Below are 27,544 nucleotides of genomic sequence, written 5' to 3'. Positions count from 1 at the left end.
GGACTTTTTAAGACTCAGAGTCCCTTTACTTATCCAGATTTGGATGGGTGAGTACTGGGTAGATTATTTGGGGTTAGGGGGTTCTGCTGGGGGTGGGGGCCTGGGGTGGGGGGGTTTTGCCAATTTGCCCATATCTTGGCTTTAGTGAGAGGACTTTTAAAAGTGCAGTGTCCTTTTACTTTTCCTGATTTGGGTGGCTTGGATTTCTTGGGGTTAGGGTGAAGGGTTTTTTTGGGGGAGGGGTAGGTAAAGTTCCTGCATTATTAAAAGTCAAGGTTTTTTTACTGTTTTAAAAGGATTCTGTGTTTGATTGGTTGCTGCTGTGTTGTGCTGCTGTTGTTCCTTTTCTCTTCTGGTTCTCTTGTGGAGGGGGGCTGTTTGGCCTAATTTTCATTGTTAAAAAGGGTCACTTTTTTAACAGTTGTTTCTAGGTGGTCTGTTTGGATCTGTTGTTGTTGTTCAGATCTGTCCACCGCTTCTCTTGTTTGAGAGTTGTGTTGTTTGGGGCAGGGCTGGAGAGCTGGTATCTGTAGATTGTGTGTTCTGTGGCAGGGAAGCTGGCACCTGGGTGAGAGACCCAGAACCAGCAGGCTTGTTGTGCTTGGCCAACTCTCCCCATGTTGTTTGGGGCAGGGCTGGAGAGCTGACATCTGGGTTTGCTGCAGCCAGGTCTACAGAGCAGACCTTGAGCAGATTGTGTTTTGTGTGGCAGTAACATTAGCAACTGGGTTTATATTAGTTCCAGGCCAGCAGGGTTCATAGAGTAGATAGATGGATGTAGTGAATTTGGGACCTATAGAGATTCTGTGGTGTGAAGTTAGGTTTGGCTTTGGGTGCCCATGGAATGGGACCCCCTGGCCCAATCTTTTTGGGACTTGGGGGTTTTGTAGGGGAGAGTCCCCTGCGGGTTCCCTGCAGTTTTGGGGGCTCTCCCTCAAATCCCCTGCCCCCTAGTAGCCTCTAATTATGCCCTATGTTGCCTTTGATTTCAATGGCCCATAGGGTATAATGGTGGGATAGGGGCACCCTCTTTGGGCCCCCTGGAATGGGATCCCCCTAGCCCAACCTTTTTGGGACTTCGAGGGGGGGGGGGTTGTAGGGGAGAGTCCCCTGCAGGTCCCCTGCAAATTTGGGGACTCTCCCTCAAACCCACTCCCCTCCAGATGGCTTCCAATATACCCTATTTTGCCATTGATTTCAATGGCCATAGGGTATAATGGGGCCGTATATTCGGTAATAGCCGCGCATCTACCGTATATGCGGTTATTCCAAGTACCGGTATTCGGAAATACACGGTATTCCAAATTTTTTGGCCCTGTGTATTTCCGAATCCGTGTAAATCTGTATTTGTTTTTTGCACACCCCTACACTGAACCTCTACTGCCACGTTGACGCCCACTCACCCAGCCTCCACAGATCCCTTTAGGGTGCCTCACAATCCTCTCTGGTTCTTACTACTCTGAACAATTTAATGTCATCTGCAAACGTAACCACTTCACTGCTTACTCTCAACTCCAAATCATTTATGAACAAGTTAAAGAGTATGGGACCCAGTACTGAGCCCTGTGGCACCCCACTGCTTACCATCTTCCACTGCAAAGATTGCCCATTTATACTCACTCTCTGTTTCCTATTAATCAGCCAGTTTTTGATCCACAAAAGGACCTGTCCTTTTACTCCATGACTCTCGAGCTTACTAAGGAGCCTTTGATAAGGAACTTTATCAAAAGCTTTCCGGAAGTCAAGGTAAACATCTATTGGGTTCCCTTTGTCCATATGTTCGTTCACCCCCTCAAAGAACTGTAACAGGTTAGTGAGGCAAGATCTTCCCTTACAGAACCCATGCTGAATCTTCCTCAATAACGTGTTCCTCGTTGTGCCTACTCATTCTGTCCTTGATAATGGTTTCTACCAACTTCCCCGATATTGAAGTCAGACTGACTGGCTTGTAATTTCCGGGATCTCCTCTGGAACACTTTTTAAAGATGGGAGTGACATTTGCTACCTTCCAGTCCTCAGGAACGGAGGCAGATTTCTATGAAAGATTACATATTTTTGTCAGGAGATCCACAAGTTCACCTTTGAGTTCTTTCAGAACCCTTGGATGTATGCCATCCGGACCTGGTGACTTATTAATTTTTAATTCGTCTATCAGTTGTAGGACCTCCTCTCTTGTCACCTCAATCTGACTCAGGTCTTTCAACACCCCTTCCAAAATTAGCGGTTCTGGAGTGGGCAAACACTTCTCATCTTCCACAGTGAAGACGGAGGCGAAAAATGCATTCAGCTTCTCAGCCATTTCCCTATCCTCCTTCAGTAATCCTTTTACCCCTTGGTCATCCAAGGGCCCCACTGCCTCCCTGGCTGGTTTCCTGCTTCTAATATATTTGAATAAATTTTTATTGTTGGTCTTTATGTTTTTTGCAATATGCAAAATATACATAGTCCCTTTTTGCCTGCCTGATCGGTTTTGCCACAGCCTGTGTTTCCTTTTATTAATCTCACTTGGACTAGCTTTCCATCACTTAAAGGAATCCTTCTTACCTTTTACAGCTTCCATAACTTTGTTTGTTAACCATGCAGGCCTTTTCTTATACCTGTTTGTGCCTTTCCTAACTTGTGGTATGTATTTTATCTGAGCTTCTAGGATTGTAGTTTTAAATAGCCTCCAAGCTTCCCCAAGGGTTTTGACTGCATTTTCCTTTCCTTTCCGTTTCCTCTTCACATGCCTCCTCATCTCAGAGCATTTACCCCTTTTAAAGTTAAAAGTGGTTGTGCTGGTCTTTTGGGGCAACTCCCTATTTATACAAATGGTGAAATCAATAACATTATGGTCACTGCTCCCAAGCGGTGCAATCACTTTTACATCTCTCACCAAGTCTTGGGCATTACCTCATGACTGCATTTCCCCACATCATTGGTGCCAACATGCACCACGACCACTGGCTCCTCCCCAGCACTATCTATCAGCCTATCTACAACATGCGTAATGTCTGCTACCTTCACACTAGGCAGGCAAGTCACCATACAGTCAGTATGTAGTTTTGCCACCCAGCTGTCTACTTGCCTAAGGATCGAATCACCAACTACCAAGACACCCCCTCCCTCCCTGCCCAGGGATGGTTCCTTGGCATGAAAGGATACGCGCTCACCAACTGAAGAAGAGGTTCCTTCTGAGGGCGCATTCCCCTTGTCCTCAGCATGGTGCCCTGTTTCCTCTTGACCCTCATGCTCCCTGGCAGCAATGGGTCTGCCATGTTCAGAGTGGGGCTCATCTAACACATCCCCAAGAATCTTCTCTGAGTGCCTAACTGACTGTCTCTGTATCTCCAGGTCAGCCACCTCGGCCTCAAGGCTATGAACTCTTTCCCTGAGGCCCAGGAGCTCCTCTGGACAGATAGTCATACATGTGACACTCAGTGCAAAACAATGGAAAGCCCCCACCCCCCTGCCAGCATTCTACCTTCATGATAGCTTTTTAAAATATACAGTCCCCCTTTAAATCCTGTTGTGTTTATGTGGCTCTCCTTCTGGAGGGTCTACTTACCTTCTTGGGACACAAGGAAAATAGGAATCTGGGTTCCTGGTCCTTACAGAGCCCCCAGGCTAAGAGCCCTTTAGCTCTCGCCCTTCGGCTCGCGCCTCTGGCAAGGTGGAGCTTAATAATGCAAAGAGGGTAGGGCTTCAGTCTGCCCCAGGAACACAGCCATTCCCAGTCAATCAGCAACACTCACCTATAGCCCCCTCAAAACAAACACATAGCAGTTCCCCAGCAACCACACAAATTCAGAAATTCTCAGCCATCACACAACTCACACTTCTCAGCAATTTCCCCCAGCTGTTTAGAAAGCAGATCCTCACCGTTATAGCATTCTTATCCACTCTCTCTCAGAGCTCTCTGAAATGTGGGCACATATCACACATGAATGGCATACACAGGTTGGGAGGGGGCAGCTACTGCCTACAACATACACAGAATTTAGGATATGATCTTATCCTGTTTTTTCCACATACGTTTGGGTAACATGTCCCATTACTCACATACAAGCTAATCACAACTGAGAAAGCAAGCTTGCATATTCAATTTTCCAAATAAGATAGACAGATGATAGATGACAGACAGATGATAGAAAGAATCAAATCTCAACCTACCCCTGCATAGTCATAGAATCATAGAGTTGGAAGGAACCTCCAGGAGCATCTAGTCCAACCCTCTGCATAATGCAGGAAATGCACAAATATCTTCCCCCACACAGTCACCCTGCATACAGTCTTGGTTAAGAAAGCTAAACTGTGTGTGTACCAATTGAAACTTGTAGTTCTAGACCTGGGCTACAGCATTGCACCATTCAAAAGAATGCAACTTCTCTAATGTAGATATGATCCAGAGGTTTCACAGAAAGGAAATCTTAAAGTTCAACAGCACATTCCCCTGAAGTAGAGCATCTCCACTACAGCATAAGAGATTTCAATTTATGGGTCCTTTTAGGGACTGACAGATACTAAAACTCAGTGTTAAATAAAATTCTTGGCTTCAAAAACTGCATACCTTTTTACGCCACCAGCTTGACAAGAGTAGTTCTGTGCTGAAATGGGTTGTGAACACTGAAGGGTTCTGAGTCAGTAAGAAAGAACAATAAAAAAACTTCTTGTTCTTGAGGTGAATTCTTGACCATTTAGCAGTAGGGCAAGTAGTACCCTATGCCACTGTTAGCAAAGTTTGAGGCCTGAGGACCCTTCCTCTCATTTAAGTCCCTCCTCTCCCAGAGGAAGGGCCACTTTAGCTGGAGGAAGATCACTGTATGCTAAAGAAAAGTTTGCAGTATTGCTGAGCCAAGTGGGAGAATATAGGCTAGCAGCATTTTAATATTCTGACCAAGCACATCGACCAGCTGCTTTAGAGTTGATCTAAAATTGTGTGCAATCAGACCCCATTTTTAGAAGTGCCAGGCAAGGATTAATGTCAGTGTGTTCCCTACAAGTATTCTAGAATGCACTGCTCCTGGGGCTAGGAAGGGAATATACATTGAATGTAGTCTCAAGTTATGGATGGAAGGATACAGAAACCTTGTAAAGCTAAGTGATCTCAGTCAGGTCAGGGCCTAGATGAGAGAGCCCTCTAGGGATCTCCACAAATGCCACCTTCTGTTCTGCAATGGCAAAAAAGTCAGGATTTCAATGTAATTAACAGCCATCTGATTGTCCCATCTTATGCAGAGAATTTGGCATTCTGCAAACTAACAGTGGCAAACACCGACAGATACTGAGATCTTTCAGCCCTAAGTGGAAACTGTACACTTAACACAGTCGGTACATTATGGAAAAACATGATACCTGTTGAGAAAACAAACTGTGACCATCTAAAATCAAGATCTTCCATAGAAGAACAGATGATGTATATTGCTGCACTAAATGTCATGAGACTCACTGCTCCCAAATTTTTTTTTTTCAAAATCATCTCTTTGCCTTTTGGGGCAAGCCTGGCGTAACAAAAATGGTTTCCTGGTGGCTGGTTTCCACAGTACCTCCATAATGTGCAAAAGACCTGATCAAGCATACATTCCTCCTCATGCCAGCATATTTCCTCCATTAGGGCCACTGGGCAGGAAGTACCTACATAGCCTGAGCTATCCAAGCATTTGGCACTTCTCCAAGTTACTAAACAGATCTCCACAAGGGGCCACAGAAGATATTCAGTGGCAGCCAAAACTGTCTCAGAGGTAGCAGGTAAATTCGGCCTCAAAAGTCAATCAAGGTATCAACACATTGAGAAAGATCATGAAGCAAAACTAGAGGATCCTATCACAATCCTCTCTTAAATCATAGCCTTAAAGTGATTTTGTAGAATAAGAAGCAGGAACAAAGCACACATACCTTGTAATGAAGAAGTGACCATTTGGTAGACTTGATCTAGACAATGATGAAACTCCAACAATTTGGCAGCTTTATCAGTTGCTTTATTCACTTCCTGATCAACAGATTCTGTTCTCCTTAATAATGCTATTTCTTTCTGTGTTAATGCATACAAATTTTCAAAAGATGAGAGAGCACACAACTCCTTCCATCAAATTAAGGCACCACAATGCTGCTAAATGGTTGTTCCTCGGATACTCTTGAGCTGCACTAGTATCTAAAGAGCTACAGAAATGCAGCATGCTTACAGTAACAGCATCTTCACCCCATTTACAGTTTCAGGCATACACCTAAGATTGTAAGTGCATACCTTAGAACATAAAACATGAATGCATATGTTTAAAAAATATAATCATACTGGTACATTTCTGAAAGGAGGGATCAGTTGCTGCTCATTGCAGCTCTGACTTGGAAAATCTACACTATTTACCACGGTAATAGTTGATGGAATGCCATTCCAATGAGTAGCTAACATTACTCCAGGGAAGCTCAAGTGAAAATATTAAGAAAGATTTCCATTTACCTTTTGACAATCAGATACGATCTTTTCAAGGAGGTTAGCCAAAGCCATAGTTTTATTCTTTAGCTGATTCTGAACCTGAAGAGAAAACATTTTAGAATGCCTCTAAATATATTCAACTGTGCACAGTACAGTTAATTACATCAACCTTCTCCTGGTTCGCACATACCAGGTGACATGATCTTTGGATTGCAGGGGAAAGGCAACACTTCTCTGTCATCTGACAATATCTAATTATACCAGAGAATTACAGACATTAAATCATCACACATGTAAACTTCCACATATCCTGCTCAACAACCATGCAGAGCATATTTACGTCACCCAATATTATGAACCAGGCCATATAGCTTTGATAGTGCCAAACTATCACAAAGATTGATCATGATTTTTTTTTAAATCTTTCCGTATACACTGGGTGGGATCCTAACTCCTTTCCCATTCACATGCGTTGCATGAAAGCATGAGGGAATTTTCCACCAATTCCTCTTTCCTATTGCAGATCCCCATGTTACAGTGCAGGTTTATCAACAGCAAGACTGTCCTCAGTTTACAGAAAAATATTTGAGATTATCCAGAAACCCACAGTTAAAAGGTATTTAAAGGGTTCTCAGTCCCTTTAAATGTCATCAGAGTTCTCAGCTTGCAGAAGGCAAGCTACATACATGGTGGTGGCAGCAACTACAAACATGGACAGCTTCAAGAGAGGGTTGGACAAACATATGGAGCAGGTCCATCAGTGGCTATTAGCCACAGGGTATAGATGGAACTCTGTCTGGGGCAGTGATACTCTGTATTCTTGGTGCTGGGGTGGGGGGCAACAGTGGGAGGGCTTCTAGTGACCTGGCCCCACTGATGGACCTCTTGATGGCACCTGGGGTTTTTTGGCCACTGTGTGACACAGAGTGTTGGACTGGATGGGCCATTGGCCTGATGCAACATGGCTTCTCTTATGTTCTTATGTAAAGCATTTAAAGGGACTGCAAACCCTTTAAGTGCCTTCAGAGTTCACCCACAGCTTGCAGAGCACTATCCTTTTAAACACCTTTTCCCCTCTATTGGCAACTTTTCTATGGGCCTATAAAATTATAACCCCTGGCCAATCTTTTTGAAACTTGGGGGTTCTTTTGACAAAAGGCACTAGCAGGCAAGGCAAAAGGCACAAAATGTGTAGCATAGATGCTAGTGCCTCTACCCCAAAAAACAGGGGGGCCCTCGCCTTGACCTAGATAGTCCAGGCAAGCCAGATCTCATCAGATCTTGGAAGCTAAGCAGGGTCAGCTCTAGCAAGAACTTGAATGGAAGACCTTCTTGAAATACCAGTAGTCAGGAGGAGAGGCAGGCTTTATTTGGCCACCTCCCTGAATATCCTCCAGGCCCCCAGTAAGGGTCGGTTACCAGAGATCACTGTAACTTCCAGGTGGGCATGTACACACACACTAAAAATACAAAAGAAAACCCACCAGGCACCCAACCCCCTGGATCAGTTTCTCATTATACCCTATAATGGTCCTCTATAGGGTATAATGGAGCAAAAAAAAATGGAACTTCTGAAAAATCCCAAATCCCAGTACCATACTGATATTGGGATTTGGGAATACTGGGAAATAATATTTTTCAGGTCCAATACACCCGAACCCGAAAAATCCTGATTTTTTTTTCACATCCCTAATACAGACACATATGCTTGATGGATGCATCTTAAATATAGCTTTATTTTTTAAAAGAGGCCATTTCTGTATGCTATAGTGCAAATTTGATAATTACAAACCAGCCAAAACAATTTTATATATCGGAATTTTGTGCTTTTGGAAACATTTAAAGCATATTTCTTTTCAAGCAGCCCATGTCACACAGCATGCTGCTCTGGAAACTGGCAGGACATTCTCAAGCTGTTTATGATATCATATGCAGGGCAGGGCAGGGCCGGAAGGAGTCAGCTATTCAAAGGGGGAAATTACAAGTTCTACTTGTCACTAAGCTTATTCTTCTTCAATCATTTCATATTATGTTTTATGATATGCAGTATTATATTTTGTTTGCAGCCCACCCTGAGCCTGCTTTGGTGGGCTAGAAATCCCTTAAATAAAATAAATCCTGGCCTATATATTTTGGAATACAGTATGCACTTCCACACAAAGACCTTTAAACTATAATTACATTCAACAATAAAAATGATTATTATCTTGCTCTAAGTTACCAATGAAGAGAAACTTTTAAGCAATTAATGCTCCAGAGTGTCTGGAAAAGTGCTAGAGGGTCAATCAGAGGCTTTAAAAATACTTTTAAAATAAAACACCATAACTGTTAAACATCATAGAAAACATGCCAAGTTTGTTTTGAATTCTCAATGTACTTTTGTTAATTCAAACTATTTCTGGTATTAAAAAGTGAACAACTTAAGTGACAGCCAGATTTCACTATCTCTTCTGGTAAACAGCAGTGTGTTTTTGTATGACATAAGCAGCTGTCATAATATGAAAAGGGAGGCACGAACACAAAAAAACCATACATAAATATATACATAGGCAAACCACTAACATATACCAGTATTTCACAAATAAAATCCAGGGTAAGGCATTAAATTGATCTCTGCCTAAAACTATGTCTCCCTCCTCATACCAAAAAGATGGCATGATTTAAAAATCTCTCTCACCTCATTTTGTGGATACCATTTTAAGAGTTCATCTTGTGTGTCCCTCAATGTCTTCTGTATGCAGTCTATAAGATGTTCTAGTCCTGCACCTAGACCATCATAAAGGTCAGGTATAAGTTCTTCCTGACTCGCAAAAGAAAAGAAAACTCTTAGTAGCCAGTTGTAAATTTGAAAAAGTTAATGGCTTAATCAAAACATGTAGCAGAAACAACCTTTAAAAAGCACTAAGATAGATTAGGTCCCAATTTTGTGCAAAGTGATTTTTCTATGGGAGGCAACTTCAATACTAAGAAGACTTTCCAAGAAGTAAGCCCCATTGAATTAAACTGGACTTAAATCTAAGTGGGCCTGTTTAGAATTACTCTCTTAAATGTACAAGACTGAAGCCCAGTGGCAACTTTCATCAGAGCATTGACTCTCAAAAGTTTATGCTTCCAAAATTTTGTTGGTCTCCAAACTGCTACCGGACTCAGATTTTGCTCTTCTACTGCAGACCAAAATGCCTGTTTACCTGAAACTCTCTTGCTCATTAAGTGCCTTAAGTTTTATAGAAGTAACTGTTACCAAAATCTCACCAAGAGATTTATGAGATTCTGAAGGAAGAACAAGAGAATTCTTATGCCTCAAATTTGAAATGCTTACTTATTGTTGGAAAGTCAGGATAGTTGAATGTTTTCCACATAGCACCATATAATGGGCACGCAATGGAAGCAAAATAAGTTGAAAGAACCAAAAGTTTCAGTGGCACCACTTTAAACTGTTTCCCATCACTTAACACATTGTATCATCACAGCCATAAAATATTGTCCTGACAATGTGAACACAGAACAATCTTGCTATATTTCTTTTTCTATCAGGAGGTTAAACAAGCTACTACTCATTTGGGATCAGGAAAAACTCAGGAGTTGTGCCACTCCCTTCCCCAGAAGGCCTTCCAGGGCTTACTACAGTATAAAAGACAGGTGAAGTTCTGGAAGAGCTGATCTTAACAACGCAAAATTAAATAGGGCAGCCAACATCAACAGCCAATGAATTTTCTCCCCTGGGAGTTCTCCGAGAAAGCTTTTAAGTACTGAGCTGATACCAAATATAGCTGAGGAAACATACTCAAACTAGTGATCATTGCTTAACACCTTCCTAATTTTCCTTCTTGGACTTATCTACTAGAAACATCTTAAATCTTATGTTTCAAATACACATTGTTTTACCTTTGAATTGCTTGCATCACCTTTATTTCCTGCTGGAAAATGTATGTCTGACCCTGTAAGTACCACCAAGAGTCCTATGAATTTTACCATTTCTTTCAGTGTGTGTATTATTTTCTTCTGTGCCTCTGTGACTATCGAAGATAAATCTGAACACCCACCCTGAGACACAAAAATACAGAATTCATAACTGATAGGAAACATTTTGCTGCAGTACATATTAATATGCTGGTCCCAGGGGCTGTGGCTCAGTGGAAGGACATCTGCCTTGCACCCAGAAAGTCCCAGGTTCAAGCCCCAGCACCTCAAGCTGAAAATATTGATGGAGGGGGATTTGGGGTTGTGAAAGGTCTCCTTGAGACCCTGGACATTCATTGCAAGTCAGGGACTTCAAGGGTCATCTAGTCCAACAGTCTGCACAATGCAGGAAATCACAGCTACCCCCCCACTCCCCCAGTGTCCTCTGTTCAATCCCCAGAGAAAGGCAAAATACTTCCAGGATCCCAAGGCCAAGCTGACCTTGCAGGAAATTTTTTTCCTGATCCTAAGGCAGTTATCAGCATTACCCTAGGTATGCAAGAAAGGGCCACAAGAGCCAAGCACTGGCTCATCCCTTCTTACCCAGCCTCTCATGATCTGCCTAAATTAAAAGAATCAGCATTGCTGTCAGATGGCCATCTAGCTTCTGCTTTAAAATCTTCAGAGAAGAGCCCACCACCTCCTGAGAAAGCCTGAGGAACCACCCTAACTGTCAGGAAGACATTGATAGACTAGTGGCCTGATTCAGCATAAGACAGTTATGTGCCTTCCTACCAGGGCTTTTTTTGAGCTAAAGCACACTGGAGCCCTGTTCCAGCTGGCTTGGCTAGGGCTCCAGTTCAAAAAAAAAGGAAGGCAGAGGGAAGGCAACGACGTGGCCTCCTGGGCCCCAGCTCACTGGCTGGGCCATGCTGCAGCAGCAGTTTCCTGGGGCCCAACTCGCCAGCTGGGCTTGAGGGGCCGAGCCGCACTGTGGTATGGCTTCCTGGAGCCCCTGCTGGTTTTTTTCTAGAAAAAGAGCCCTGCTTCTCACCATAATAATAGTATATGACAATAGTACAAATAGCAGCTGCACCAACAGAACATTGTAATATTCTTGCCATACAACAGGCTACACTCCCAGTGTAAGTTTCATTTTTAAAAAACATTGGCAATGAGATTCCTCACCTGCAATAGCAATTGTAAGTATCCTCCCAAATGTTTTAGGCCTTCCCATAGTCCGTCATAAGCATGCATAAATTCCTTGCTTTTTTGGGAATTGTTCAGCCACTGCTTGCTTAGAACCACAAGCTGTTCAAAGGAAGAAGCGATTCTGATGCTGCAGGACTGAGCAGCCTGGTCCACAGTGAAAACTAAACCCAGAGAGAAATAATCAATTAGAAGACAAGTTGTTTTGGCAAAGATCTGGGGAGGAGAAAGAAATGTTTCCAATCATTCATTAATAGATTGAAAATTGGAATGCAAGAGGGCCATAACTCAGTGTTACAGCACATTTTCTGTGAGCAGAATGTCTCTGGTTTAGTCTTCAGCATCTCGGGTTAAAGGAACTAAGGAAACTGGGTAGAAGAGACAGGAAGGGGTGTGTGCGAATACTACAGGTACAAATTCTAGGGCCCAGGTCACCTTGGGGAACCAGAGAAGGTGCCACAGAATACATTCTAACCAAACATCTTGCAAATGATCTTCTGAAGGGGGATCAGGAGAGGGAGCATTTATCCAGTCACTCCTTTACAGCTTCTGGACGCTCTGAGAAGACACCTCTACCAGAGACAACAGAGAGCTGTTGCCAGCCAGATTAATAGCCCTATATGGACGAGGTGTCTGTTTCAGACAATTTCACAAAAAACAATGCAAACAGTGCAAAATGGGCTTTGCTGATAAAGTGGTGCTTACTGTTCTCTTCACTTTCTTCAGTTTGTTCATATGCATGTGTCATGGCGGTGACTCCAGCATAAACAGTGAACAATGCTGTTAGAAGATTTTGTGCCACGCTTTCTTCTTTTTCATGAGTCTGTTCCAAAACATCCAGCGCAGAACTTATCAACTCTTTACAAATACCAGGTACAAATGATTCCGGTGGATCCAAACTTGGTCTGCCCAATCTATTTCTTGTGCCTGTGATGACACAACAACTTCATAAAGAGGGCCTTCTTGGTAGTGACACCAAAACTCTGGTCCCCAGACAGACTCATCTGTCCCCTTCCATTATCATCTGTCAGTGCAGGTGAAGACTTCGTTTCATTTGATTTTCTTTCAGTGATCCCTCCTTCCTGTTCAATGTTTTTTAAATGTTCTGTGTGGATTTTAGCTCAATTTTAATTGTTTCAATAATGATGGCGGTTGCTTTTATTAGTTTTTAAAATGCAATTTGATTATCCATGTCTTAATTCATTAGCCAATTTGATGGCCCTTATGAGGACAGAAAGGTGGGAGATATATATATATACACACACACAAATAATGAAGCCAATGCAATAACAGATCTTGAGCCTAATCTTTTAAATGGTGGAACATAAGCAAAACCTTATTTTTAATCAAGAAAGTGTGCTAGCTTCATAGACTGTTAGTAATCAGTCTTGAGGCAGATTATCTCAAAGAATTCCACTCCCTATAAATATGAATTGTTTCAAAGTGTCAGGTACACAACACTAAAGATAGCTTTAGAATGTCATAGCATGCCACACATACCTGGTAAATATGGATCATGTAGACTCAGCTTTACCTCAGACAAACATCCAGAAATTCGTTTGCTCTTCTTCAAACTTCTGCTTCTGGAATATGGGTGAGAACAGAAAATAAAACAAGACAGCCTGCTATTCATTTTTGAAACTCATCAACAAACTTCATTACATTTATCTTTCTACTTAGAAGAGTTTATTAATTTACACTGGCTGGATCCTGTCACCTTTCCCACACAGTTCTTTGTCCTCTCAAGTCCCACGATCCCCATTGTGGCCTTTTTGGAGATGAGAAGGGGCCTGTCCTCTCTCTTGTGCCAAAGGAAAAGTTGGTAGTATCTAACCTATTTTCATTATCAGCTAAAAAAAACCACACAAACCCCTCTCCAACAATGCCAGTAATTCTTAGAGGTTTAACATCACTCCCCTCTCCTCCATTTTATCCTCACAACAACCCTGTGAGATAGGTTAGGGTTAGAGTATGTAACTAGCCCAAGGTCATCCAGAAAATTTCCCTGGCACAGTGGAGATCTGAACCTGGGTCTCCTAGCCTAGTATTCTACATAGGTAATCCAATGGCAAACCACCCCATAAAAAGTCTGCCATGAAAATGTTGCGAAAGCAACATGACCGCAGTGAGAAACGACTGATGCTTGCACAGGGGGTTACCTTTACTTTAATCTACAACATTTTGCACAAAGTCAAACATCAGCTTTAAAATTAATATAGAAAGTACTTACCTCCTTCTAGAAAAGGAAGACATGGATACATTCAAGAGATCAGGTTCCCATTCATCCATGGGATCATAAAAAATCTCATCAGCTTTGTTACTATTATTGGTCTGTAAAGAAAAGTAACCTGGTTTCCTTACAGTTAGGAAGGCATTTACATAATTTTTTAAAAAGTAGCCACTAACACTATTTACACATTACACATTTAAATCAGAAGGCTCCTTACCACATTCAGACATTCTTTCTCAGAATTCAGGGTTAAGTTTAGGACCTCATCAAGCACTTTTGTTGCATGATCTCATTGAACATTTTGTCAAAGCCTCCACAATACACAGCAGGACTGAGAAACAGCTCATCTTTCAGCTTTTACAGCTGACAAAAAGACCTTGGTAATTTTGTACTCCAACGTTTGGAATTTAGTTGCTATAACATAGACAACCAGCAGGTGGAGCACTGACCATCCCAGTAAATGCATTTTGTTTTCAAAACCAGGCTGGCAGACATGAAAAGTGAAACTAGACTTAGTATTTGTGTCTTAGCTGTCTGTATGCCTGAAATCGCCAGATGGAAAAAATTAGTCACAACAGCCACAGTTAGGTAGGCAGGAATCGTAAATGGGGTCTAAAGGGGTTTGGGTTGGAACCTAGGATAAGCAGATTTCCAAACTGTCTGGAAAATGAGCAGGCATATAAATAAACATAAATGGAGACCAAGACATGACACAGAAGCACTGGAAGCAGACACATAAATCACTTGCACATCTTCCCAAGCTGTACAAGGAGAGGGGAGTCTCATTCACAGTGCAGCATAACCCACATACTACATCCTTCACCAACTGTGGAATATGCACTGTAAATGAATGTGCAAACACACACATGGTCTCTTTGAATCAGTCACAGAAACATGGAAAGCAAATTGTGTGAAGCACTTGGACATCCCTTGCACCCTTTTCCATATCATGCAGAAACAGCTCGAAGTCATATTTTGACAGTTTAAACAGATCACATCTCAAGTTGGCATGGCTGAGAGAATCAGACAGATAGAGAAGCACACAAGCGGGTTAGCTTAAAATATACTTTTGGATGACATGCAAGACTAATGACAACAGATTTCCCCCCCCCCCCTCCACGTTTTAAATTCAAACATGCAAAATTTTGAGTCCTATAAAAGCAACATTAGGAAGCAAGGATTTTTTCTAGTTCCTAAACAAACCTCATAGAGTTCTTTCATTGCAGCCAACTTGTACTCAAACTTCTCCAGACTCCAGAAAGTTGAAACTCCCAGCCTGATGTTACGGACCTGTACTTGAAAAGAAGAACCCTTGCCACTGCCTTCATTCATTTCATCATGCCTAGTTTTAAAAAATGGGAATGACAGGTATTTACTATTTTGGTGAACAATCATCATCAGACTGGCTCCTTATCTATTGAAAAGATTTGGGGAGGCAGGCAGGTAAATAAGGCAGACTACCTAGCAAATATGTGAATGCCAGTGCTAGGAAGAAACATCAAGTGAAGACCTTGGCTTTATATCCTGTCTACTGGCCCTCCACTGTTACTTCTCAGCCACTGTGTGAGACTAGATAGACCAATGGTCTGATCCAGCAGGGATCGTGTGTTCCTGGGTGTGTTATGCTCCTCAGAAGTTACTAAAAACATTATAGTAGTTTTTTGTTTAAAAAATAAATATTTAGAATGCCAGGACTGAATCTCATCAAACTCTGCTTCCAAAACATCAATATCACTTTTAAAGAGGGCTAGCTACATATAATTCTCTGAAACGTTATAACTGATTCCTGTATTTAAAGGACATTGCAACAACAAACAACAACAAACAACAATTTTAACTCAAGCACTTACCTACAAAAAACAGTGTGCTTATCTAATTGACTACTAATCGTGTTGGCCTCCTTGATCATCATTGATAGTTTCAAAGAACTCCAGTTTGGCTCTGCTAAACAGGAAAAAAAAAGATCTGAGGTAGGTTTTTGTTGAATTCCCACCTGGTACTTATGTAGTCAGTTCAGTGACCCAGCAAACCTTGAAATTATGAACTACAGTGAATGCTGTCACTCTTATTTGTATAGCATAGTCATATATGCGACATTTAGTTCAGAAATTAGACAAACGATTTTTCTAAACAAAGCAAAATCCAGGTCTCCCTCAGTGTCTCTGCAACCAATGAATGCACCCTAAAGCTCCCCTGACACTGCATCAGATGCCATTCTGTGAGCTGCCTTTCTGTGAGCTAACATTCTCTGAGTTAAAGTCCCAGTGGATACACAGGAGCTCCCTGCGTTGTTCTTAATAGGAACTGTAGAAGTAGGGGGGTGGGGGATAGTTTCTATCAGCATATAGTGCAATTCCTGCCACACAGGCTACTTGCTCCATAGGGATCCTGACTCATTCAGCAGGATTTAAATTCTTTAAATAAATAAAACACACAAAAGCGCTACCCTCCAAGTAAAAATAATAAAGCGCACATGAAGGGGAAAGTTATTACATTCTTGTTTTCTGTCTGCTGGAATACAGATCAGCAGAGGGAGGAGAAGACACAAGCCCCTCCCCAGCAGAGATAAAGTAAGGCTGGTTCTATAAAGTCCTTAAAATATATTTGAATGCAATCACGATACAAGTAACTCTGTATTAGACATATTATAACCATACCTTTGTTTTTGGTTCCACGATTCTGCTGAAGAGTTTGTACTTCCAGGGCAATCTTCTGTTTCTCAGTCTCCAGAGCTTCAAGAATCTTGGCATGACGAATCGTATGATCTTCTAGCGCCTAGCTCAAAACAATGGTTATGACCTTTGCAGAAAAGACTGGATGCTTTTAAGGGAAATGCTACCACTATCATACATTTAAGTCTATTTTTTGCTATACTAACTGTCCAGTATAAATGAGATCGATTCTGTTAATTCCCTTGCTTTGCTCACACATCTTAAAAATCATATGCACTGGAAGATTCTGTACTTAAATGAAGCATGAAATGATCTGTTCCTTCAGTAATCCAAGGTACAGGGAAAGCCTCAGAATTATTATTATTTTAATTTACAGCACTTGCTGAACAAAAACAAGGGACAGCTCTCAATGTCGTGCCCCGCTCAGGACTTTCCAAGGGCATTCATCCAATTGGCTACTGTGGGTAACAGAACATGGGCCTTGATCTGACTGAGAAAGGCAGAGTGTCTGTTTTTAAAATTATTATTAGAAATGAACTATTCTTACCACAGATAGACACGCAACTTAGATCAAACTCTTGATTATTATTCCAGAACTGGATTCACGTGGGTGAGATGTGTATTATTTTCTTTAGTGTTCCCATTTCTTAAAGTAATTTTAAAGTGATGTCTCACCTCCCTCTAGTACATTCCCAAATATCCTGTATTGCAGAGATGCAGCCTCAAAATATGCCTTTCAGTGGCCTAGTTCTGAGTGGCATGCCAGAGCACTCGTGTTACATAAATTCCCCTCTCCCATATGGCAGCTGGTTTTAGGAAAGAAGGGCTTGAGGGCACCTACTGAAGTCATACTGGATGGAACTGATAGGTCTAAAGTAGCCATACTGTGTCAGGATAGGTTGTCTGACTGATCAGACAGGACACTTTAAAAAAAATAGAAGTAGTATTTACCTCTCTGGCAGCCAGTGTCTCCATTTCCAAGCGCTTCTTGTTGAAGTGTACCTCCAGCTCAAGGCCTCGCTTTGCTTTCTCCAACTCTTGGATTTTGTTTGCAGCCATTTGATTATTCATTTCCTGCAGCTGTTTCCTTTGTGATTCTTTTTCCTAGGAAAAACAGAAGCTGAGAGTGACTGGTATGCAGCAGCTATCAAAACCATTGCCCAGAGCAAGTCACATTTTATGTTCTATCAATACGTAAGCATGTAATCACAGTACATAATCATGTAAATCACAAACATCACTAGAATCAGATCTTGCCATGTTTTCTTCATTCTACCCATAAAATCCCCACAATATTTGTAAAGTTTTGTCTATGGATATTCTCTGCTCAAAACAATCCAAATAAACTCTACAATGGATTTTCCACTCTTCATATGATATTTTGGTTTCCAGAAGTTTTCAAAGAATTCTGAATTATTAAGAAAGGGCTTGGAAGGTAGAGAAGAAATAAAGGAAATGGGAGTTTGGGTATTGAGCAACAAATTATTGAAAATGTAAGGGACAGAGAGGGCTTGAGTCAAGTGACCTGCAAAGTCTCTGAAGTCCATGTCTTCTACTGCTACTAGGAACCCTGTTTGAAGCTGCCATTTGTTATGGGCTGAGGATGTAGAAGCCATTATTATCAACAATAATCCTCGGGTTTTTTCACCAACACAAGACAATAGCCAGAAATTTTGCTGCTGCTGTTTCTTTTTTAAGAAAATGAGGCTACTTCAATATACCTCAAGACCAGCCACTGAAACCACACACTGCTTGTTACCTGGCCAAGATTCTGTGAGGCTCCCAAACCAGGGTCTTCTGTAGCATGACTCCCCCAACATTGTTACACCATCCCAAGAGAAGACTAAATCCAGCATTTTGGATAATTTTCCTGCTCTTGAAGACTGTCCAGTTGCGGCAGGTATTTTAACATGAAATATTGTTTGTTTCACTGTGGTCCTAATAATGTCAGTGGAGCATTAGATTCTGTTTATTATATGGTATTTTTTAAAAAATAAAAGGCTTTGTGATGTGATGTTATTCACAATATGACTTCAGTGATTGTAAATATATTTGTTAAGCTGATTTAGGACTCCACATTGAGGATAAAATGGAGAGATTAAAAAGTGAGAAAATAGCACCTCAATTTTACCATCACAAATTATGGAGCAACACAAAGTCAGTAATATGCAACACAATGGCAAACACAAAAGGGTTCTGAACTCTATTTATCTGTGAGATAATTAAATGTATACTATTGCCTTTCATTCATTTTAGATTAGTAGTACAACAGAAACTGTAAAATAGCAGGTAGTCAAAAGACTGCAAAACCCAGAGTATGCAGGATGAATGGTTGATATAATGGGAAATCAAAGGGTTTTTTAAAGGGGGCATATTATAACAGGGTTGTTTTTCTGAACCTAGTATTTAAAAGAAATAAAGAGGATAAACAGAAGAACAGTCAGTATTCACTACCAGCCCAGTTCATAGCTCAGTTATGCTAAAGTTCATAGACATACACATATTCCTCTCCATTCAACTCCAACCATGTGATAGACAGATAAGAAAAGAGCAAGAAAGATTGCAGAGGACATATGTATATATTCTTTCCCAGCCAGCAAGGAATACCTTGGCACACTCAGCCAGTGCAGATGCATCCAAACATGCTGCATTATCTACACTGCAACAGTTATGTATTAAAGTCTGCAAGACCATGCAGATGATTATGAGATGTGACAAACAAATTTGGACTCCATTGTAAGAAGACTGAGATCAAGGCCATTTATTTTAAACATGCAGTAGTGACTTACCAGCTGCACCTCCAGTGATTTTATCTGGCTTTCATAAATTCTTTGCTGAGAAGTGAGTTCTTGTTGGGCCATTTCTTTTGCAATTTGGATTCCTTGCATCATTTCTTCCTTTGCTCTCAGCCGTGCTTCTTCTATTTCTGATTCCAACCTGAAAGTGTTTTCGCAAGCCGAATAAATGCTCTAATTTATACCTTAGTGACTGTGCAGTTTAACAGCAGTTTTTACAGAACACACATGCACAAAGTCTACCTATATGGCAATGTACAGTCACGAAATGCTCAACTACCAAATATTCACCAAAACTTTAACACTTCTTTTAAAAATGTTGCTAAGGATCTTTACCTTTTCACAATTTCACCTTCATTCTAAATCTCACTAGTTCTCTAATAGGGATGAAATCAGATTTTCCTCAAATTTAGACATGATTGCTCGCTGGCAGACAGGCACCCATAAAATCCAAGAAGGATGTGACAGAGCAAACGATGTCATCATTCTCACAGCAAGCTTCTTTTGTGATCATTCGGTATTAGGATTACAGTGCTATTTCATACCTATTTTTGCTTGTGCTTCAAAAAGAAACTACAAATTAGGTATATAACCACTGGAACTAAATAACTAACATAAAATTTTCCAGTGTCAGCTGAATTTCTATCTATGTTACTAAAATACAACACCATGCTTTACATATTCAAAATAGTTTTTGCTATTCACAGTGTTGTCAAAAGAGAACAGAATTTCACCTCCATGCCCCTAACTTCAAAGTTCCAGAGACCAACATGCAATATTGGTGCCACAGCCAAGAGGGGGAAGCCAGAATATCTAATCATACTCACTGAGCCCTTTGTGCAGCCAGCAGTTCATTTTTTGCAAATTCAAAGTCTTTTGGACCCTCCTCAGGCAGGGAAGCCCCACAAGAAACGTACTTGACTTTCTGAACTTCTTCTGGATGATTAAAGCGAAAATAGTGGTTCCCCCCAAGAATGATGCGATCACCCTATAAAATCCAGAAGTTTGTTCACTAACATGCTATAATTAACTTAAGAATTCTTTAAAATGCCACAGTCTCATGACTAACCATCTTAAATCAGCATACAACACACAAGTTTGTGTGCCTATGTGCTTGTATGTTTCAGCATAGGTGTTTTAAATGTTTTATATATTTATATATAAAATGTATTAACGTCTGAAACATTTGCCGCCTTGATGACCCTGTACTGGGGGCAAAGCCAGAATTAGAAATGTTTGAAATAAAAATAAATAAAACAAAAGTTTAAAGTCAATGTTTTAAAATAATCCACATATATCTACCATCTGTTCCAGCACACACAAACCTGCAGTTACTTACGTGGTGCATTAATGTAGGACCTGAAATGCATTTTCCATTAATATATGTCTTTGCTTCTCCCAGTGGAGTAATGCTCACAGCACCTTCCACGTGCTTGATAACACTGTAACACAGAAACATTAATTGGGAGGGACTCAGAGATACAGCACGTGCTTTGTTTCCAGACAGTCCCTGTTATCTGCAGTTAAAGAATCTAAAGTGACACATGTCAGAAAACAATTTCTCCTGCCTGAGAACCTGGAGAACCACTGCCAGTCTGAGCAGATCATAATGAGCCAGACGGACCAATCAGCTCACTCTGTAGAAGGCAACTTCAAGCGTTATGACAAAGCTCCAAACATGTGTATGGATCTCTTTTGAATACACAAGTCACCTAGGATCTAGAGCTGAGTGGTCTTTTTGTTTGGCAGCTCACTCCTATTCTACAGCACAACAACTGGCTATAGCAACTCGGCTCAGTGCAGAGGTGCAGCTACTGTTCAAGAAGTCTACAGCACCACAAAATGTTTAAATGTATTTTATTGGTTTTAAATTGTTTTATATAATTGATTGTAAGCCGCCCTGAGTCCGCTTGCAGAGGGCAGGATATAAATGTGAAGTAATAAATAATAAATAAAATAAATAGATGCCCTGGAGCAAGCAAAGTAGCATTGTAGGGGTTTTTTGGATCCTAGCTGTAAATCCATACTTCAGCACAGCAATCAAAGTGGCTAGGGCAGTTTAAAAATAATTACATCACACAACAAAGATATGAAGCACTCTGGAGTGGAACTCTGCTCCATTTACACAAAAACAAGTGTGCAGTATACTTGGTTGTAAATCTAAACAGGTTGCCATGCATCCATTTCAGTGAAACTGCATTTCTTTTACGGGGTCAGAAGTATTGCAATACAGCAATAACCTATTTCTCATCCTTCAGGAAAAGTGTATATTTTTGGAGAAAACACATACCAGTGATTGTCAGCTATCAAGACTCCCGAGAGCTGGATGTCATGACCTGAGTTTGGCTTGCATTTCCCAACTGTAGTTTGCCCTTCTTTTATCATGTATAACAACATCTCCGAGAGCTGGGGGTCTTCGTTCAGATTGACCAAGTTAGGCAGACTGTTGTCCACCTTGAAGGTAATGCCAGCTTTCTAAAATGAAGGAGTCAGAAAGTCAGGGTCTCTATCTTTTTTTGTTTTTTAAGAAAGAGAATCTCACAAAAACTGAACTGTCTGTTCGCTTGCTGTTTGTGGGAACATAATATAGAGAACAGAGTTTAACCAAGGCTCTTTGGGTTGGATCCAATGATGCTTGGATGTATAGAGCTTAACTGTGTTCCCCTCCACTCAGCAGTCCTTTCTGATGCCAGGAAAATTTATTCTCAGAGTTGTGGGACCTGTAGAAATCATCCCCTCCCTCTTCCTTCAATGGAGCTGCCGTGATAGAAGCAGCTGAAAGGGTGATTGCATCTCCATTGCAGACTCCAGCCCCACATGGGTCCTTCAGCTACAGGAAGAAACTTTCCCAAGGTCTGAAAGGATCACTGGGAAGAGGAGAATACAAGAATGTCCATAATCATTGGTGCCTTCCACTGACAGATCATTGGATCCAACCCATAATTTTGCATCAACACCTAAATCCACTTGAAGCACAATACCTGTAACTCCATCGTTTCTTCAAATTTCTTTTTTTCTGCTTGTTCAAGTTTTTCTTTCCAGGCCCTTCATAAATCAGAAAGAAGAACGTTACTCATGGAATGAAAATAAGTTAAACTCAAGCAGGATGTAATCTTCAGAAGAACAGGAAAATACCCTTACCTCTGCATCTCAGCCATCTCCTTCTCTTGCTGGTGTAGCTTCATCCTCAGAGAGGTTATTTCTTGCACGTAAAGTCTGTGTTTCTCAGGGTCAATATTCTGCACATTCTTCTGAGCCAATTTCAGCTTCTCAATTTCAGCTTTCAATTCTACATTGACCAAAGAGAGCTCAGCAATTAAAACATATCTACAAATGTTTTTGGCTTATTTAAAAATGCTCAACAATAGCAAGAAGCATATGAACATTCATCTCATTAAAAAAATTCATTAAATTAAAACCAATATTATTTTTGGTCCACAATTCATATAGTAATAAACTGAGAAATATTTCAGATCACCCTCTTACATCAAGGCTGCAAGCACAAGCATACTTACTAGAGTATATAACCCAGCTGAATTCATTGGAATTTACTTCCAAGTTTAAAAAAAGGAGATGGGGCTGCAAGGAGACAGAACAGGAGCATGCCAGCCCATAATCTCAGAACGTGGTTATGTATATTTATTGAGCCCCACTGATTTCCATACATGTATTTAAAACCTAACTGTAGGACTGTAATGTTTGCAGTATAAGGATTCTGTCTTGGAAATTTAGAAAAAAAATATTTGAATTGCTCTACAAGTAACATTTTTGGGGCATATACCTAAGATGCTCCAAGGGTATACTAAAAGTGAGAAATATTAATACAATTGTAATTGCAAAGATGTGTAACAAAGACACTTTTATCAGGCAGCTGCAACTGACTGCAAACCAGCTTTAAGCTGTTAGCAAACTTTTGGTACTACAGGCTAGTGATGACTCTGCTAGATTCTTCCCCTTGAAGCTGACAATATGTTGGGCCACTTTTATCACACTGAGGATTTCAACTACACAGGTTTTCATGACCTGCATACCTATTTCCACATCTCCTCTTGAATGCACAAACTGTGGCAAACCCAAGTTTGTCTTGGCAGAATGTGTGAAACAACCCAAACGTTACATAACATAGTGTGTTAAGCTCACCTTGGATTAATTTAGCATTCATGTCCTCATTTACTTTGGCAGTGTTGATTATGAAACAAGCTTGCTTAGCGTATCGAAGGGTACTCAGCGTTTCCTCCACATTGTTGGCAGCAGGACTCACAGTGGCAATCATAGCAGTTTTTGAATTTCCACCAAGGCTGTCTTTTAACAACCTTAATTGGTAAAAAATAAAAGCACAGTGACTTTTCCCCAGTCTGAACTCAGTCTGTATGGTTTGTTCATTTTAACTTATAAGACGATAGCTGATCTGAATTTTTAATTTAAAAAAATAGAATTCAAGCTTCACCAGGATTAGAATGGGGGTGCCTGGTTTCTTTGCCCATGGAGCCTTGCTTCTTCTCAAACAACTCAGGGGATGGAAATTCCCAACCATCATAGTATGTTCCTCCACCCCACTCCCATGTCCTGGACTGGAGAATCCCCTCCATATGAAAAAGAGGACCAAGCAAAGGCCTTTGTGAAAACACAGTAGATTCTGGGGGGTTGCTGCTTTTTCCTCATCAAAAAGGTCCTTGCAACTATTCAAATTCATTCCAACACTGATTGGGAAACAGAGACGCCCAGAGGCATCTGCATTTAGGTAGAGGGGCCTGCAAGTTCCCTCTGTGTTCATTAACGAGAAGGCTGAGGGCCAGCAGGGCTCAAAAGTGATATGAGATCGTTAGACACAATCAATTCAGTTCCCATTGATTTCCTTGGAAAATCACACACAGTCCAAGATGAAAACAGAATGCTCAATAGCAACACTGCACTTCTGAGCCAGTCTGTACCCCTTTCCCTACCTTCCCAGCACTGAAAGGACACATGCACAAAGGAGCTGATCATGCCACAGGGGCCAGCAGCTGCAACCTTGAATCACATTGGAAATGAGTAAGAGCTCGGGATTCAGAGCTTTGTAATTTGAAAGTAAATGTTCGATAGTAAATGTTGGATAATTATCTGACAAAGACTCCAAGACAATATTCTGCTAGCAATCTGACAAAGACTTTAAAAGGGCATTCTGCTGGCAAACTATTAAGACTATTAATGGCCACTTCCCTAATTCAACATCCACTTCTTGAATTTCGATTTTGACAAATTATATGCTTTTAATTCCTTGTAGATGAGAGTTGGGCATACAATTTAGTTGAACTAGATATTTTATCCATGACGACAGAAAATCATTTCTGTCCATATGATGGAGATACATATCAACTTTCTGTATGTTTTGCTAGCTCTTGTATTTGGGAAGTTACGGTACATTGTAATTTCTGTTGTGCAAGGAATTTTGATGCACTGTTATGTCACTAGCAATGAACAGCATTGTCCCATAACTTTATAGATTGTCAATCATCTGTGAACGTGGTTCATATGATGTTATATTTTGTACTCTTCTGTATTTTGTGGTTTGCTCCTCTAGTTTAGAAGCAATACCTTGCACAAAGATGTTGGCTCAAGGTATGAGGGGAAGGAGTCACAAAGGACTTGATGCGGGGCCACTGATTTCTAAGTTTCATGACAAATGTTTTAAGAAATCTACGGTTTTTTGCAAATAGAAAGGATACCAATTAGTTATGTGTTTGCCACCTTGTGGTCTCATTTATACCACTCACAGAATTATGTTAGTATGCAAGATACCTACAACCCATTACATTCAGTCCTAAGTGCTAAAGAAATTGTGGTCTAAACGGAGCTATTTTTAGTAAAAGTTTATTTTGTATCATTTGCAGCATCCATAGGAATGAACACATTTCATCCCTTTCCTCTTCATAAAGCTGAGCATTATAAAGTCAAACACAACTACTTTTTATGTCTCATTTATTTCAATGGAAGAAACTTACAGGGCCATTCTATCCATTTATTCCAGTCTAAGATCAGTGGGTTTATTCTAGAATAACAATATACTCAATTGAACTGTTAAACCCTTAAATAACTTTCCCATGGAGAGCAAAAGAGTTTAAAACAGTTAAAAGCCTGGAAAAATCATGGCTGTTGTTAATACTTAAGCTTTTCCTTACTTTTGTGTGTCCAATTCCATTGCTAAGATCAAGTCAAGACAAACAAGAGGGGGGAAAGATGGGGAAAATGTGATTTGACAAAAATGAGTCAGAGCTGGATCAAACCCCCGGAGTCAGCATTTGAATTATCATAGGCAATGTTCCCAGGATGTCTTGGAAATAGCTCAGCACAGTCAGCTGAGAATGAAAGAATTGGTATAAAATCCAGAAGTTAGAAATGCCTTCTGGTACAAAAGAGATGCACCTACCATGTAAGGACAGACTCACGGTAGGGAATGAACACTTTCTTCCGGCTCTGACATTGCTCAGACAGTAAAAAAATAACTTTCCCCAAGGTCAACAGGGATTTGTTAATACTCACACCTTCCTATACAAATGAGAAAAGAAACAGAAATGCATTAATGATATTGGCCATCTAGGCTCTCTACAAGCAGCATTCACAGCAGTTCTTCATTAGATTGCAGAGGGGCCATGGCTCAATAGCAGAGCAGCTGTTTTGCACGCAGCAGGTTACAGATTTAGTCCCTGGTATCTCCAGTTAAAAATGATCTAGCATTTTTACAGTCTGAAAGACTTCCACCAGAGACCATGGAGAGCCGCTGCCAGTCAGAGGAGACAATACTGACCTTGACAGACCAGTGGGGTCTGAGTCAATATAAGACAGCTTCATGACAGCCTGTGAGTTTCTGAGTACACAGGAGTGCCCTGTGCAGTGTCTCATTTTACCTTCAGTCTGTCTCCACTGGTTTGAGATGCTGAGCAGCGTTCACTGCCTGCCAGATCTATTAGATTCACACGACTGATAATTCGATGTTCACATTCCTCCTTCCCCACAATATTGGTCTAAAGCAAAGAGACAGCCATAGTTAGACATCTCTACCAAATCTGTAGTTCTGTGCTCAAAGCCAGAAATCATTGCATATATACTCTTTTTACCTAAAAGGAAAAAAGATGAGCCCCCATCACACTATCACTTCAAAAGACAGGGCAGCAACAATAACCTTAGGAAGCACATGCTACCTTTATGTTCTTTGTACAGTATATTTTAAAAGCCTGATTTTTTTCCCTTTCTATACTTTATATAGTCAGCTTTCAAATGCACATAGCGCATCTTAGAAGATCAAACTTGAACTTTGTTGCCCCCACCCCAGCCATTGTTAAATGTCAATAAGGTATGTAGGTTTTTCAAAGGAAAGAATGCACTAAGATCGACTAAAGATCAAAGAGCACACTAGCTTCCAAAATAAAGCCACCTAAACAGTTATTCCTGAAAAATAAGACTATATTTATCCCTCCACGTATACTCCCCAACACTCAGAAACCAGTGTGAGAACATTTTAATCTTCCAGGATATTCCGTTGCTGACCTAAGAGTAGCAGTTATCCTGCAAAGAAACTCCAAAGGGAGATTACAATATGAGATAGCTGAACTTGTCATCAACAAATTCAAGATAATGGACTCCCTCCTCTCCCTGGACGAAATACATAGGATTCTTATCTCATTACGGATGCTAATTTTCGGCTATTCCCATCTCTGTGCATATTTCCCAGCTCTATTCAAGATTATTACCTTTTGGATTGTGCATCTGCATCCTTACTCCAACTGGCCCTTCATTCCAACACCCTTCCCACCTTCTAATATTTGGACCTTCCTTCCTATTTGTATCTGACAAAGTGAGCTTTGGCTCACAGAAAGCTTATACCTTGGACATTTTTGTTGGCCATCAAGGTGCTACTGAAGTTGCTACTGGACTGCCCTTCATATTCCTTTTGCTGTAGAAAGCATTATCATCCACTATCAAAATGATTCTGGGGCTGCAGGGAGAGGGAGAGAAATTCATGTGTGACCGGACACACATCTTCAGAGCTCAGTTCTCTGGTTTTTGGTGACGGTGATTTGAGGTTTTGTGGGGGGAGGGGGTTGTGATTACTTTCCTGACCCATCAAACAAGGGCTTGCATTAACTTCTGCTGAATGTAATGTTTCTCAGTAGTGTGAGTGAAGCACATATGCACAAGTATCATCGTTGTTGAGGCACAGGACATCAAAATAGGGACAAGATCAACCTCTCCTAATTTCCTGTCTCATTATCTACTACTGTTTTATCCCATCCTTCTTTCAAAAAGCTGAAGGCAGAACTATTTTTATATGTAGTGTTCCCTTCCTCCA

General features: G+C 40.8%; 1 protein-coding gene across 3 annotated transcripts in view; it reads right to left on the bottom strand.

Annotated features, from left to right (window-relative positions):
• KIF14 (kinesin family member 14) overlaps positions 1 to 27,544 on the bottom strand; it is a 44,393-nt gene that overhangs the window by 4,681 nt on the left and 12,168 nt on the right. For 2 of the 3 annotated variants that reach the window (XM_060232343.1, XM_060232344.1), the window contains exons 9-29: positions 26,103 to 26,219; positions 25,625 to 25,743; positions 23,359 to 23,531; positions 22,360 to 22,507; positions 22,200 to 22,263; positions 21,509 to 21,693; positions 20,558 to 20,660; positions 20,046 to 20,206; positions 19,213 to 19,360; positions 17,375 to 17,527; positions 16,409 to 16,526; positions 15,602 to 15,695; positions 14,955 to 15,093; positions 13,752 to 13,852; positions 13,022 to 13,104; positions 12,227 to 12,448; positions 11,501 to 11,685; positions 10,298 to 10,456; positions 9,090 to 9,212; positions 6,437 to 6,511; positions 5,875 to 6,010 (exon numbers count right to left, since the gene is read on the bottom strand). In XM_060232343.1, the coding sequence (XP_060088326.1) occupies positions 5,875 to 6,010; positions 6,437 to 6,511; positions 9,090 to 9,212; positions 10,298 to 10,456; positions 11,501 to 11,685; positions 12,227 to 12,448; positions 13,022 to 13,104; positions 13,752 to 13,852; positions 14,955 to 15,093; positions 15,602 to 15,695; positions 16,409 to 16,526; positions 17,375 to 17,527; positions 19,213 to 19,360; positions 20,046 to 20,206; positions 20,558 to 20,660; positions 21,509 to 21,693; positions 22,200 to 22,263; positions 22,360 to 22,507; positions 23,359 to 23,531; positions 25,625 to 25,743; positions 26,103 to 26,219 (2,806 nt within the window). The remainder of the gene's footprint in view (positions 1 to 5,874; positions 6,011 to 6,436; positions 6,512 to 9,089; positions 9,213 to 10,297; positions 10,457 to 11,500; positions 11,686 to 12,226; positions 12,449 to 13,021; positions 13,105 to 13,751; positions 13,853 to 14,954; positions 15,094 to 15,601; positions 15,696 to 16,408; positions 16,527 to 17,374; positions 17,528 to 19,212; positions 19,361 to 20,045; positions 20,207 to 20,557; positions 20,661 to 21,508; positions 21,694 to 22,199; positions 22,264 to 22,359; positions 22,508 to 23,358; positions 23,532 to 25,624; positions 25,744 to 26,102; positions 26,220 to 27,544) is intronic. The other variant, XM_060232345.1, reaches the window with a different exon arrangement.

The sequence above is a fragment of the Heteronotia binoei genome, chromosome 2 (assembly GCF_032191835.1).
Source record: "Heteronotia binoei isolate CCM8104 ecotype False Entrance Well chromosome 2, APGP_CSIRO_Hbin_v1, whole genome shotgun sequence".
Classification (NCBI taxonomy): Eukaryota; Metazoa; Chordata; class Lepidosauria; order Squamata; family Gekkonidae; genus Heteronotia; species Heteronotia binoei.
Note: the sequence above shows the minus strand (reverse complement) of the source record. Positions and strands in the feature narration are given on the sequence as shown.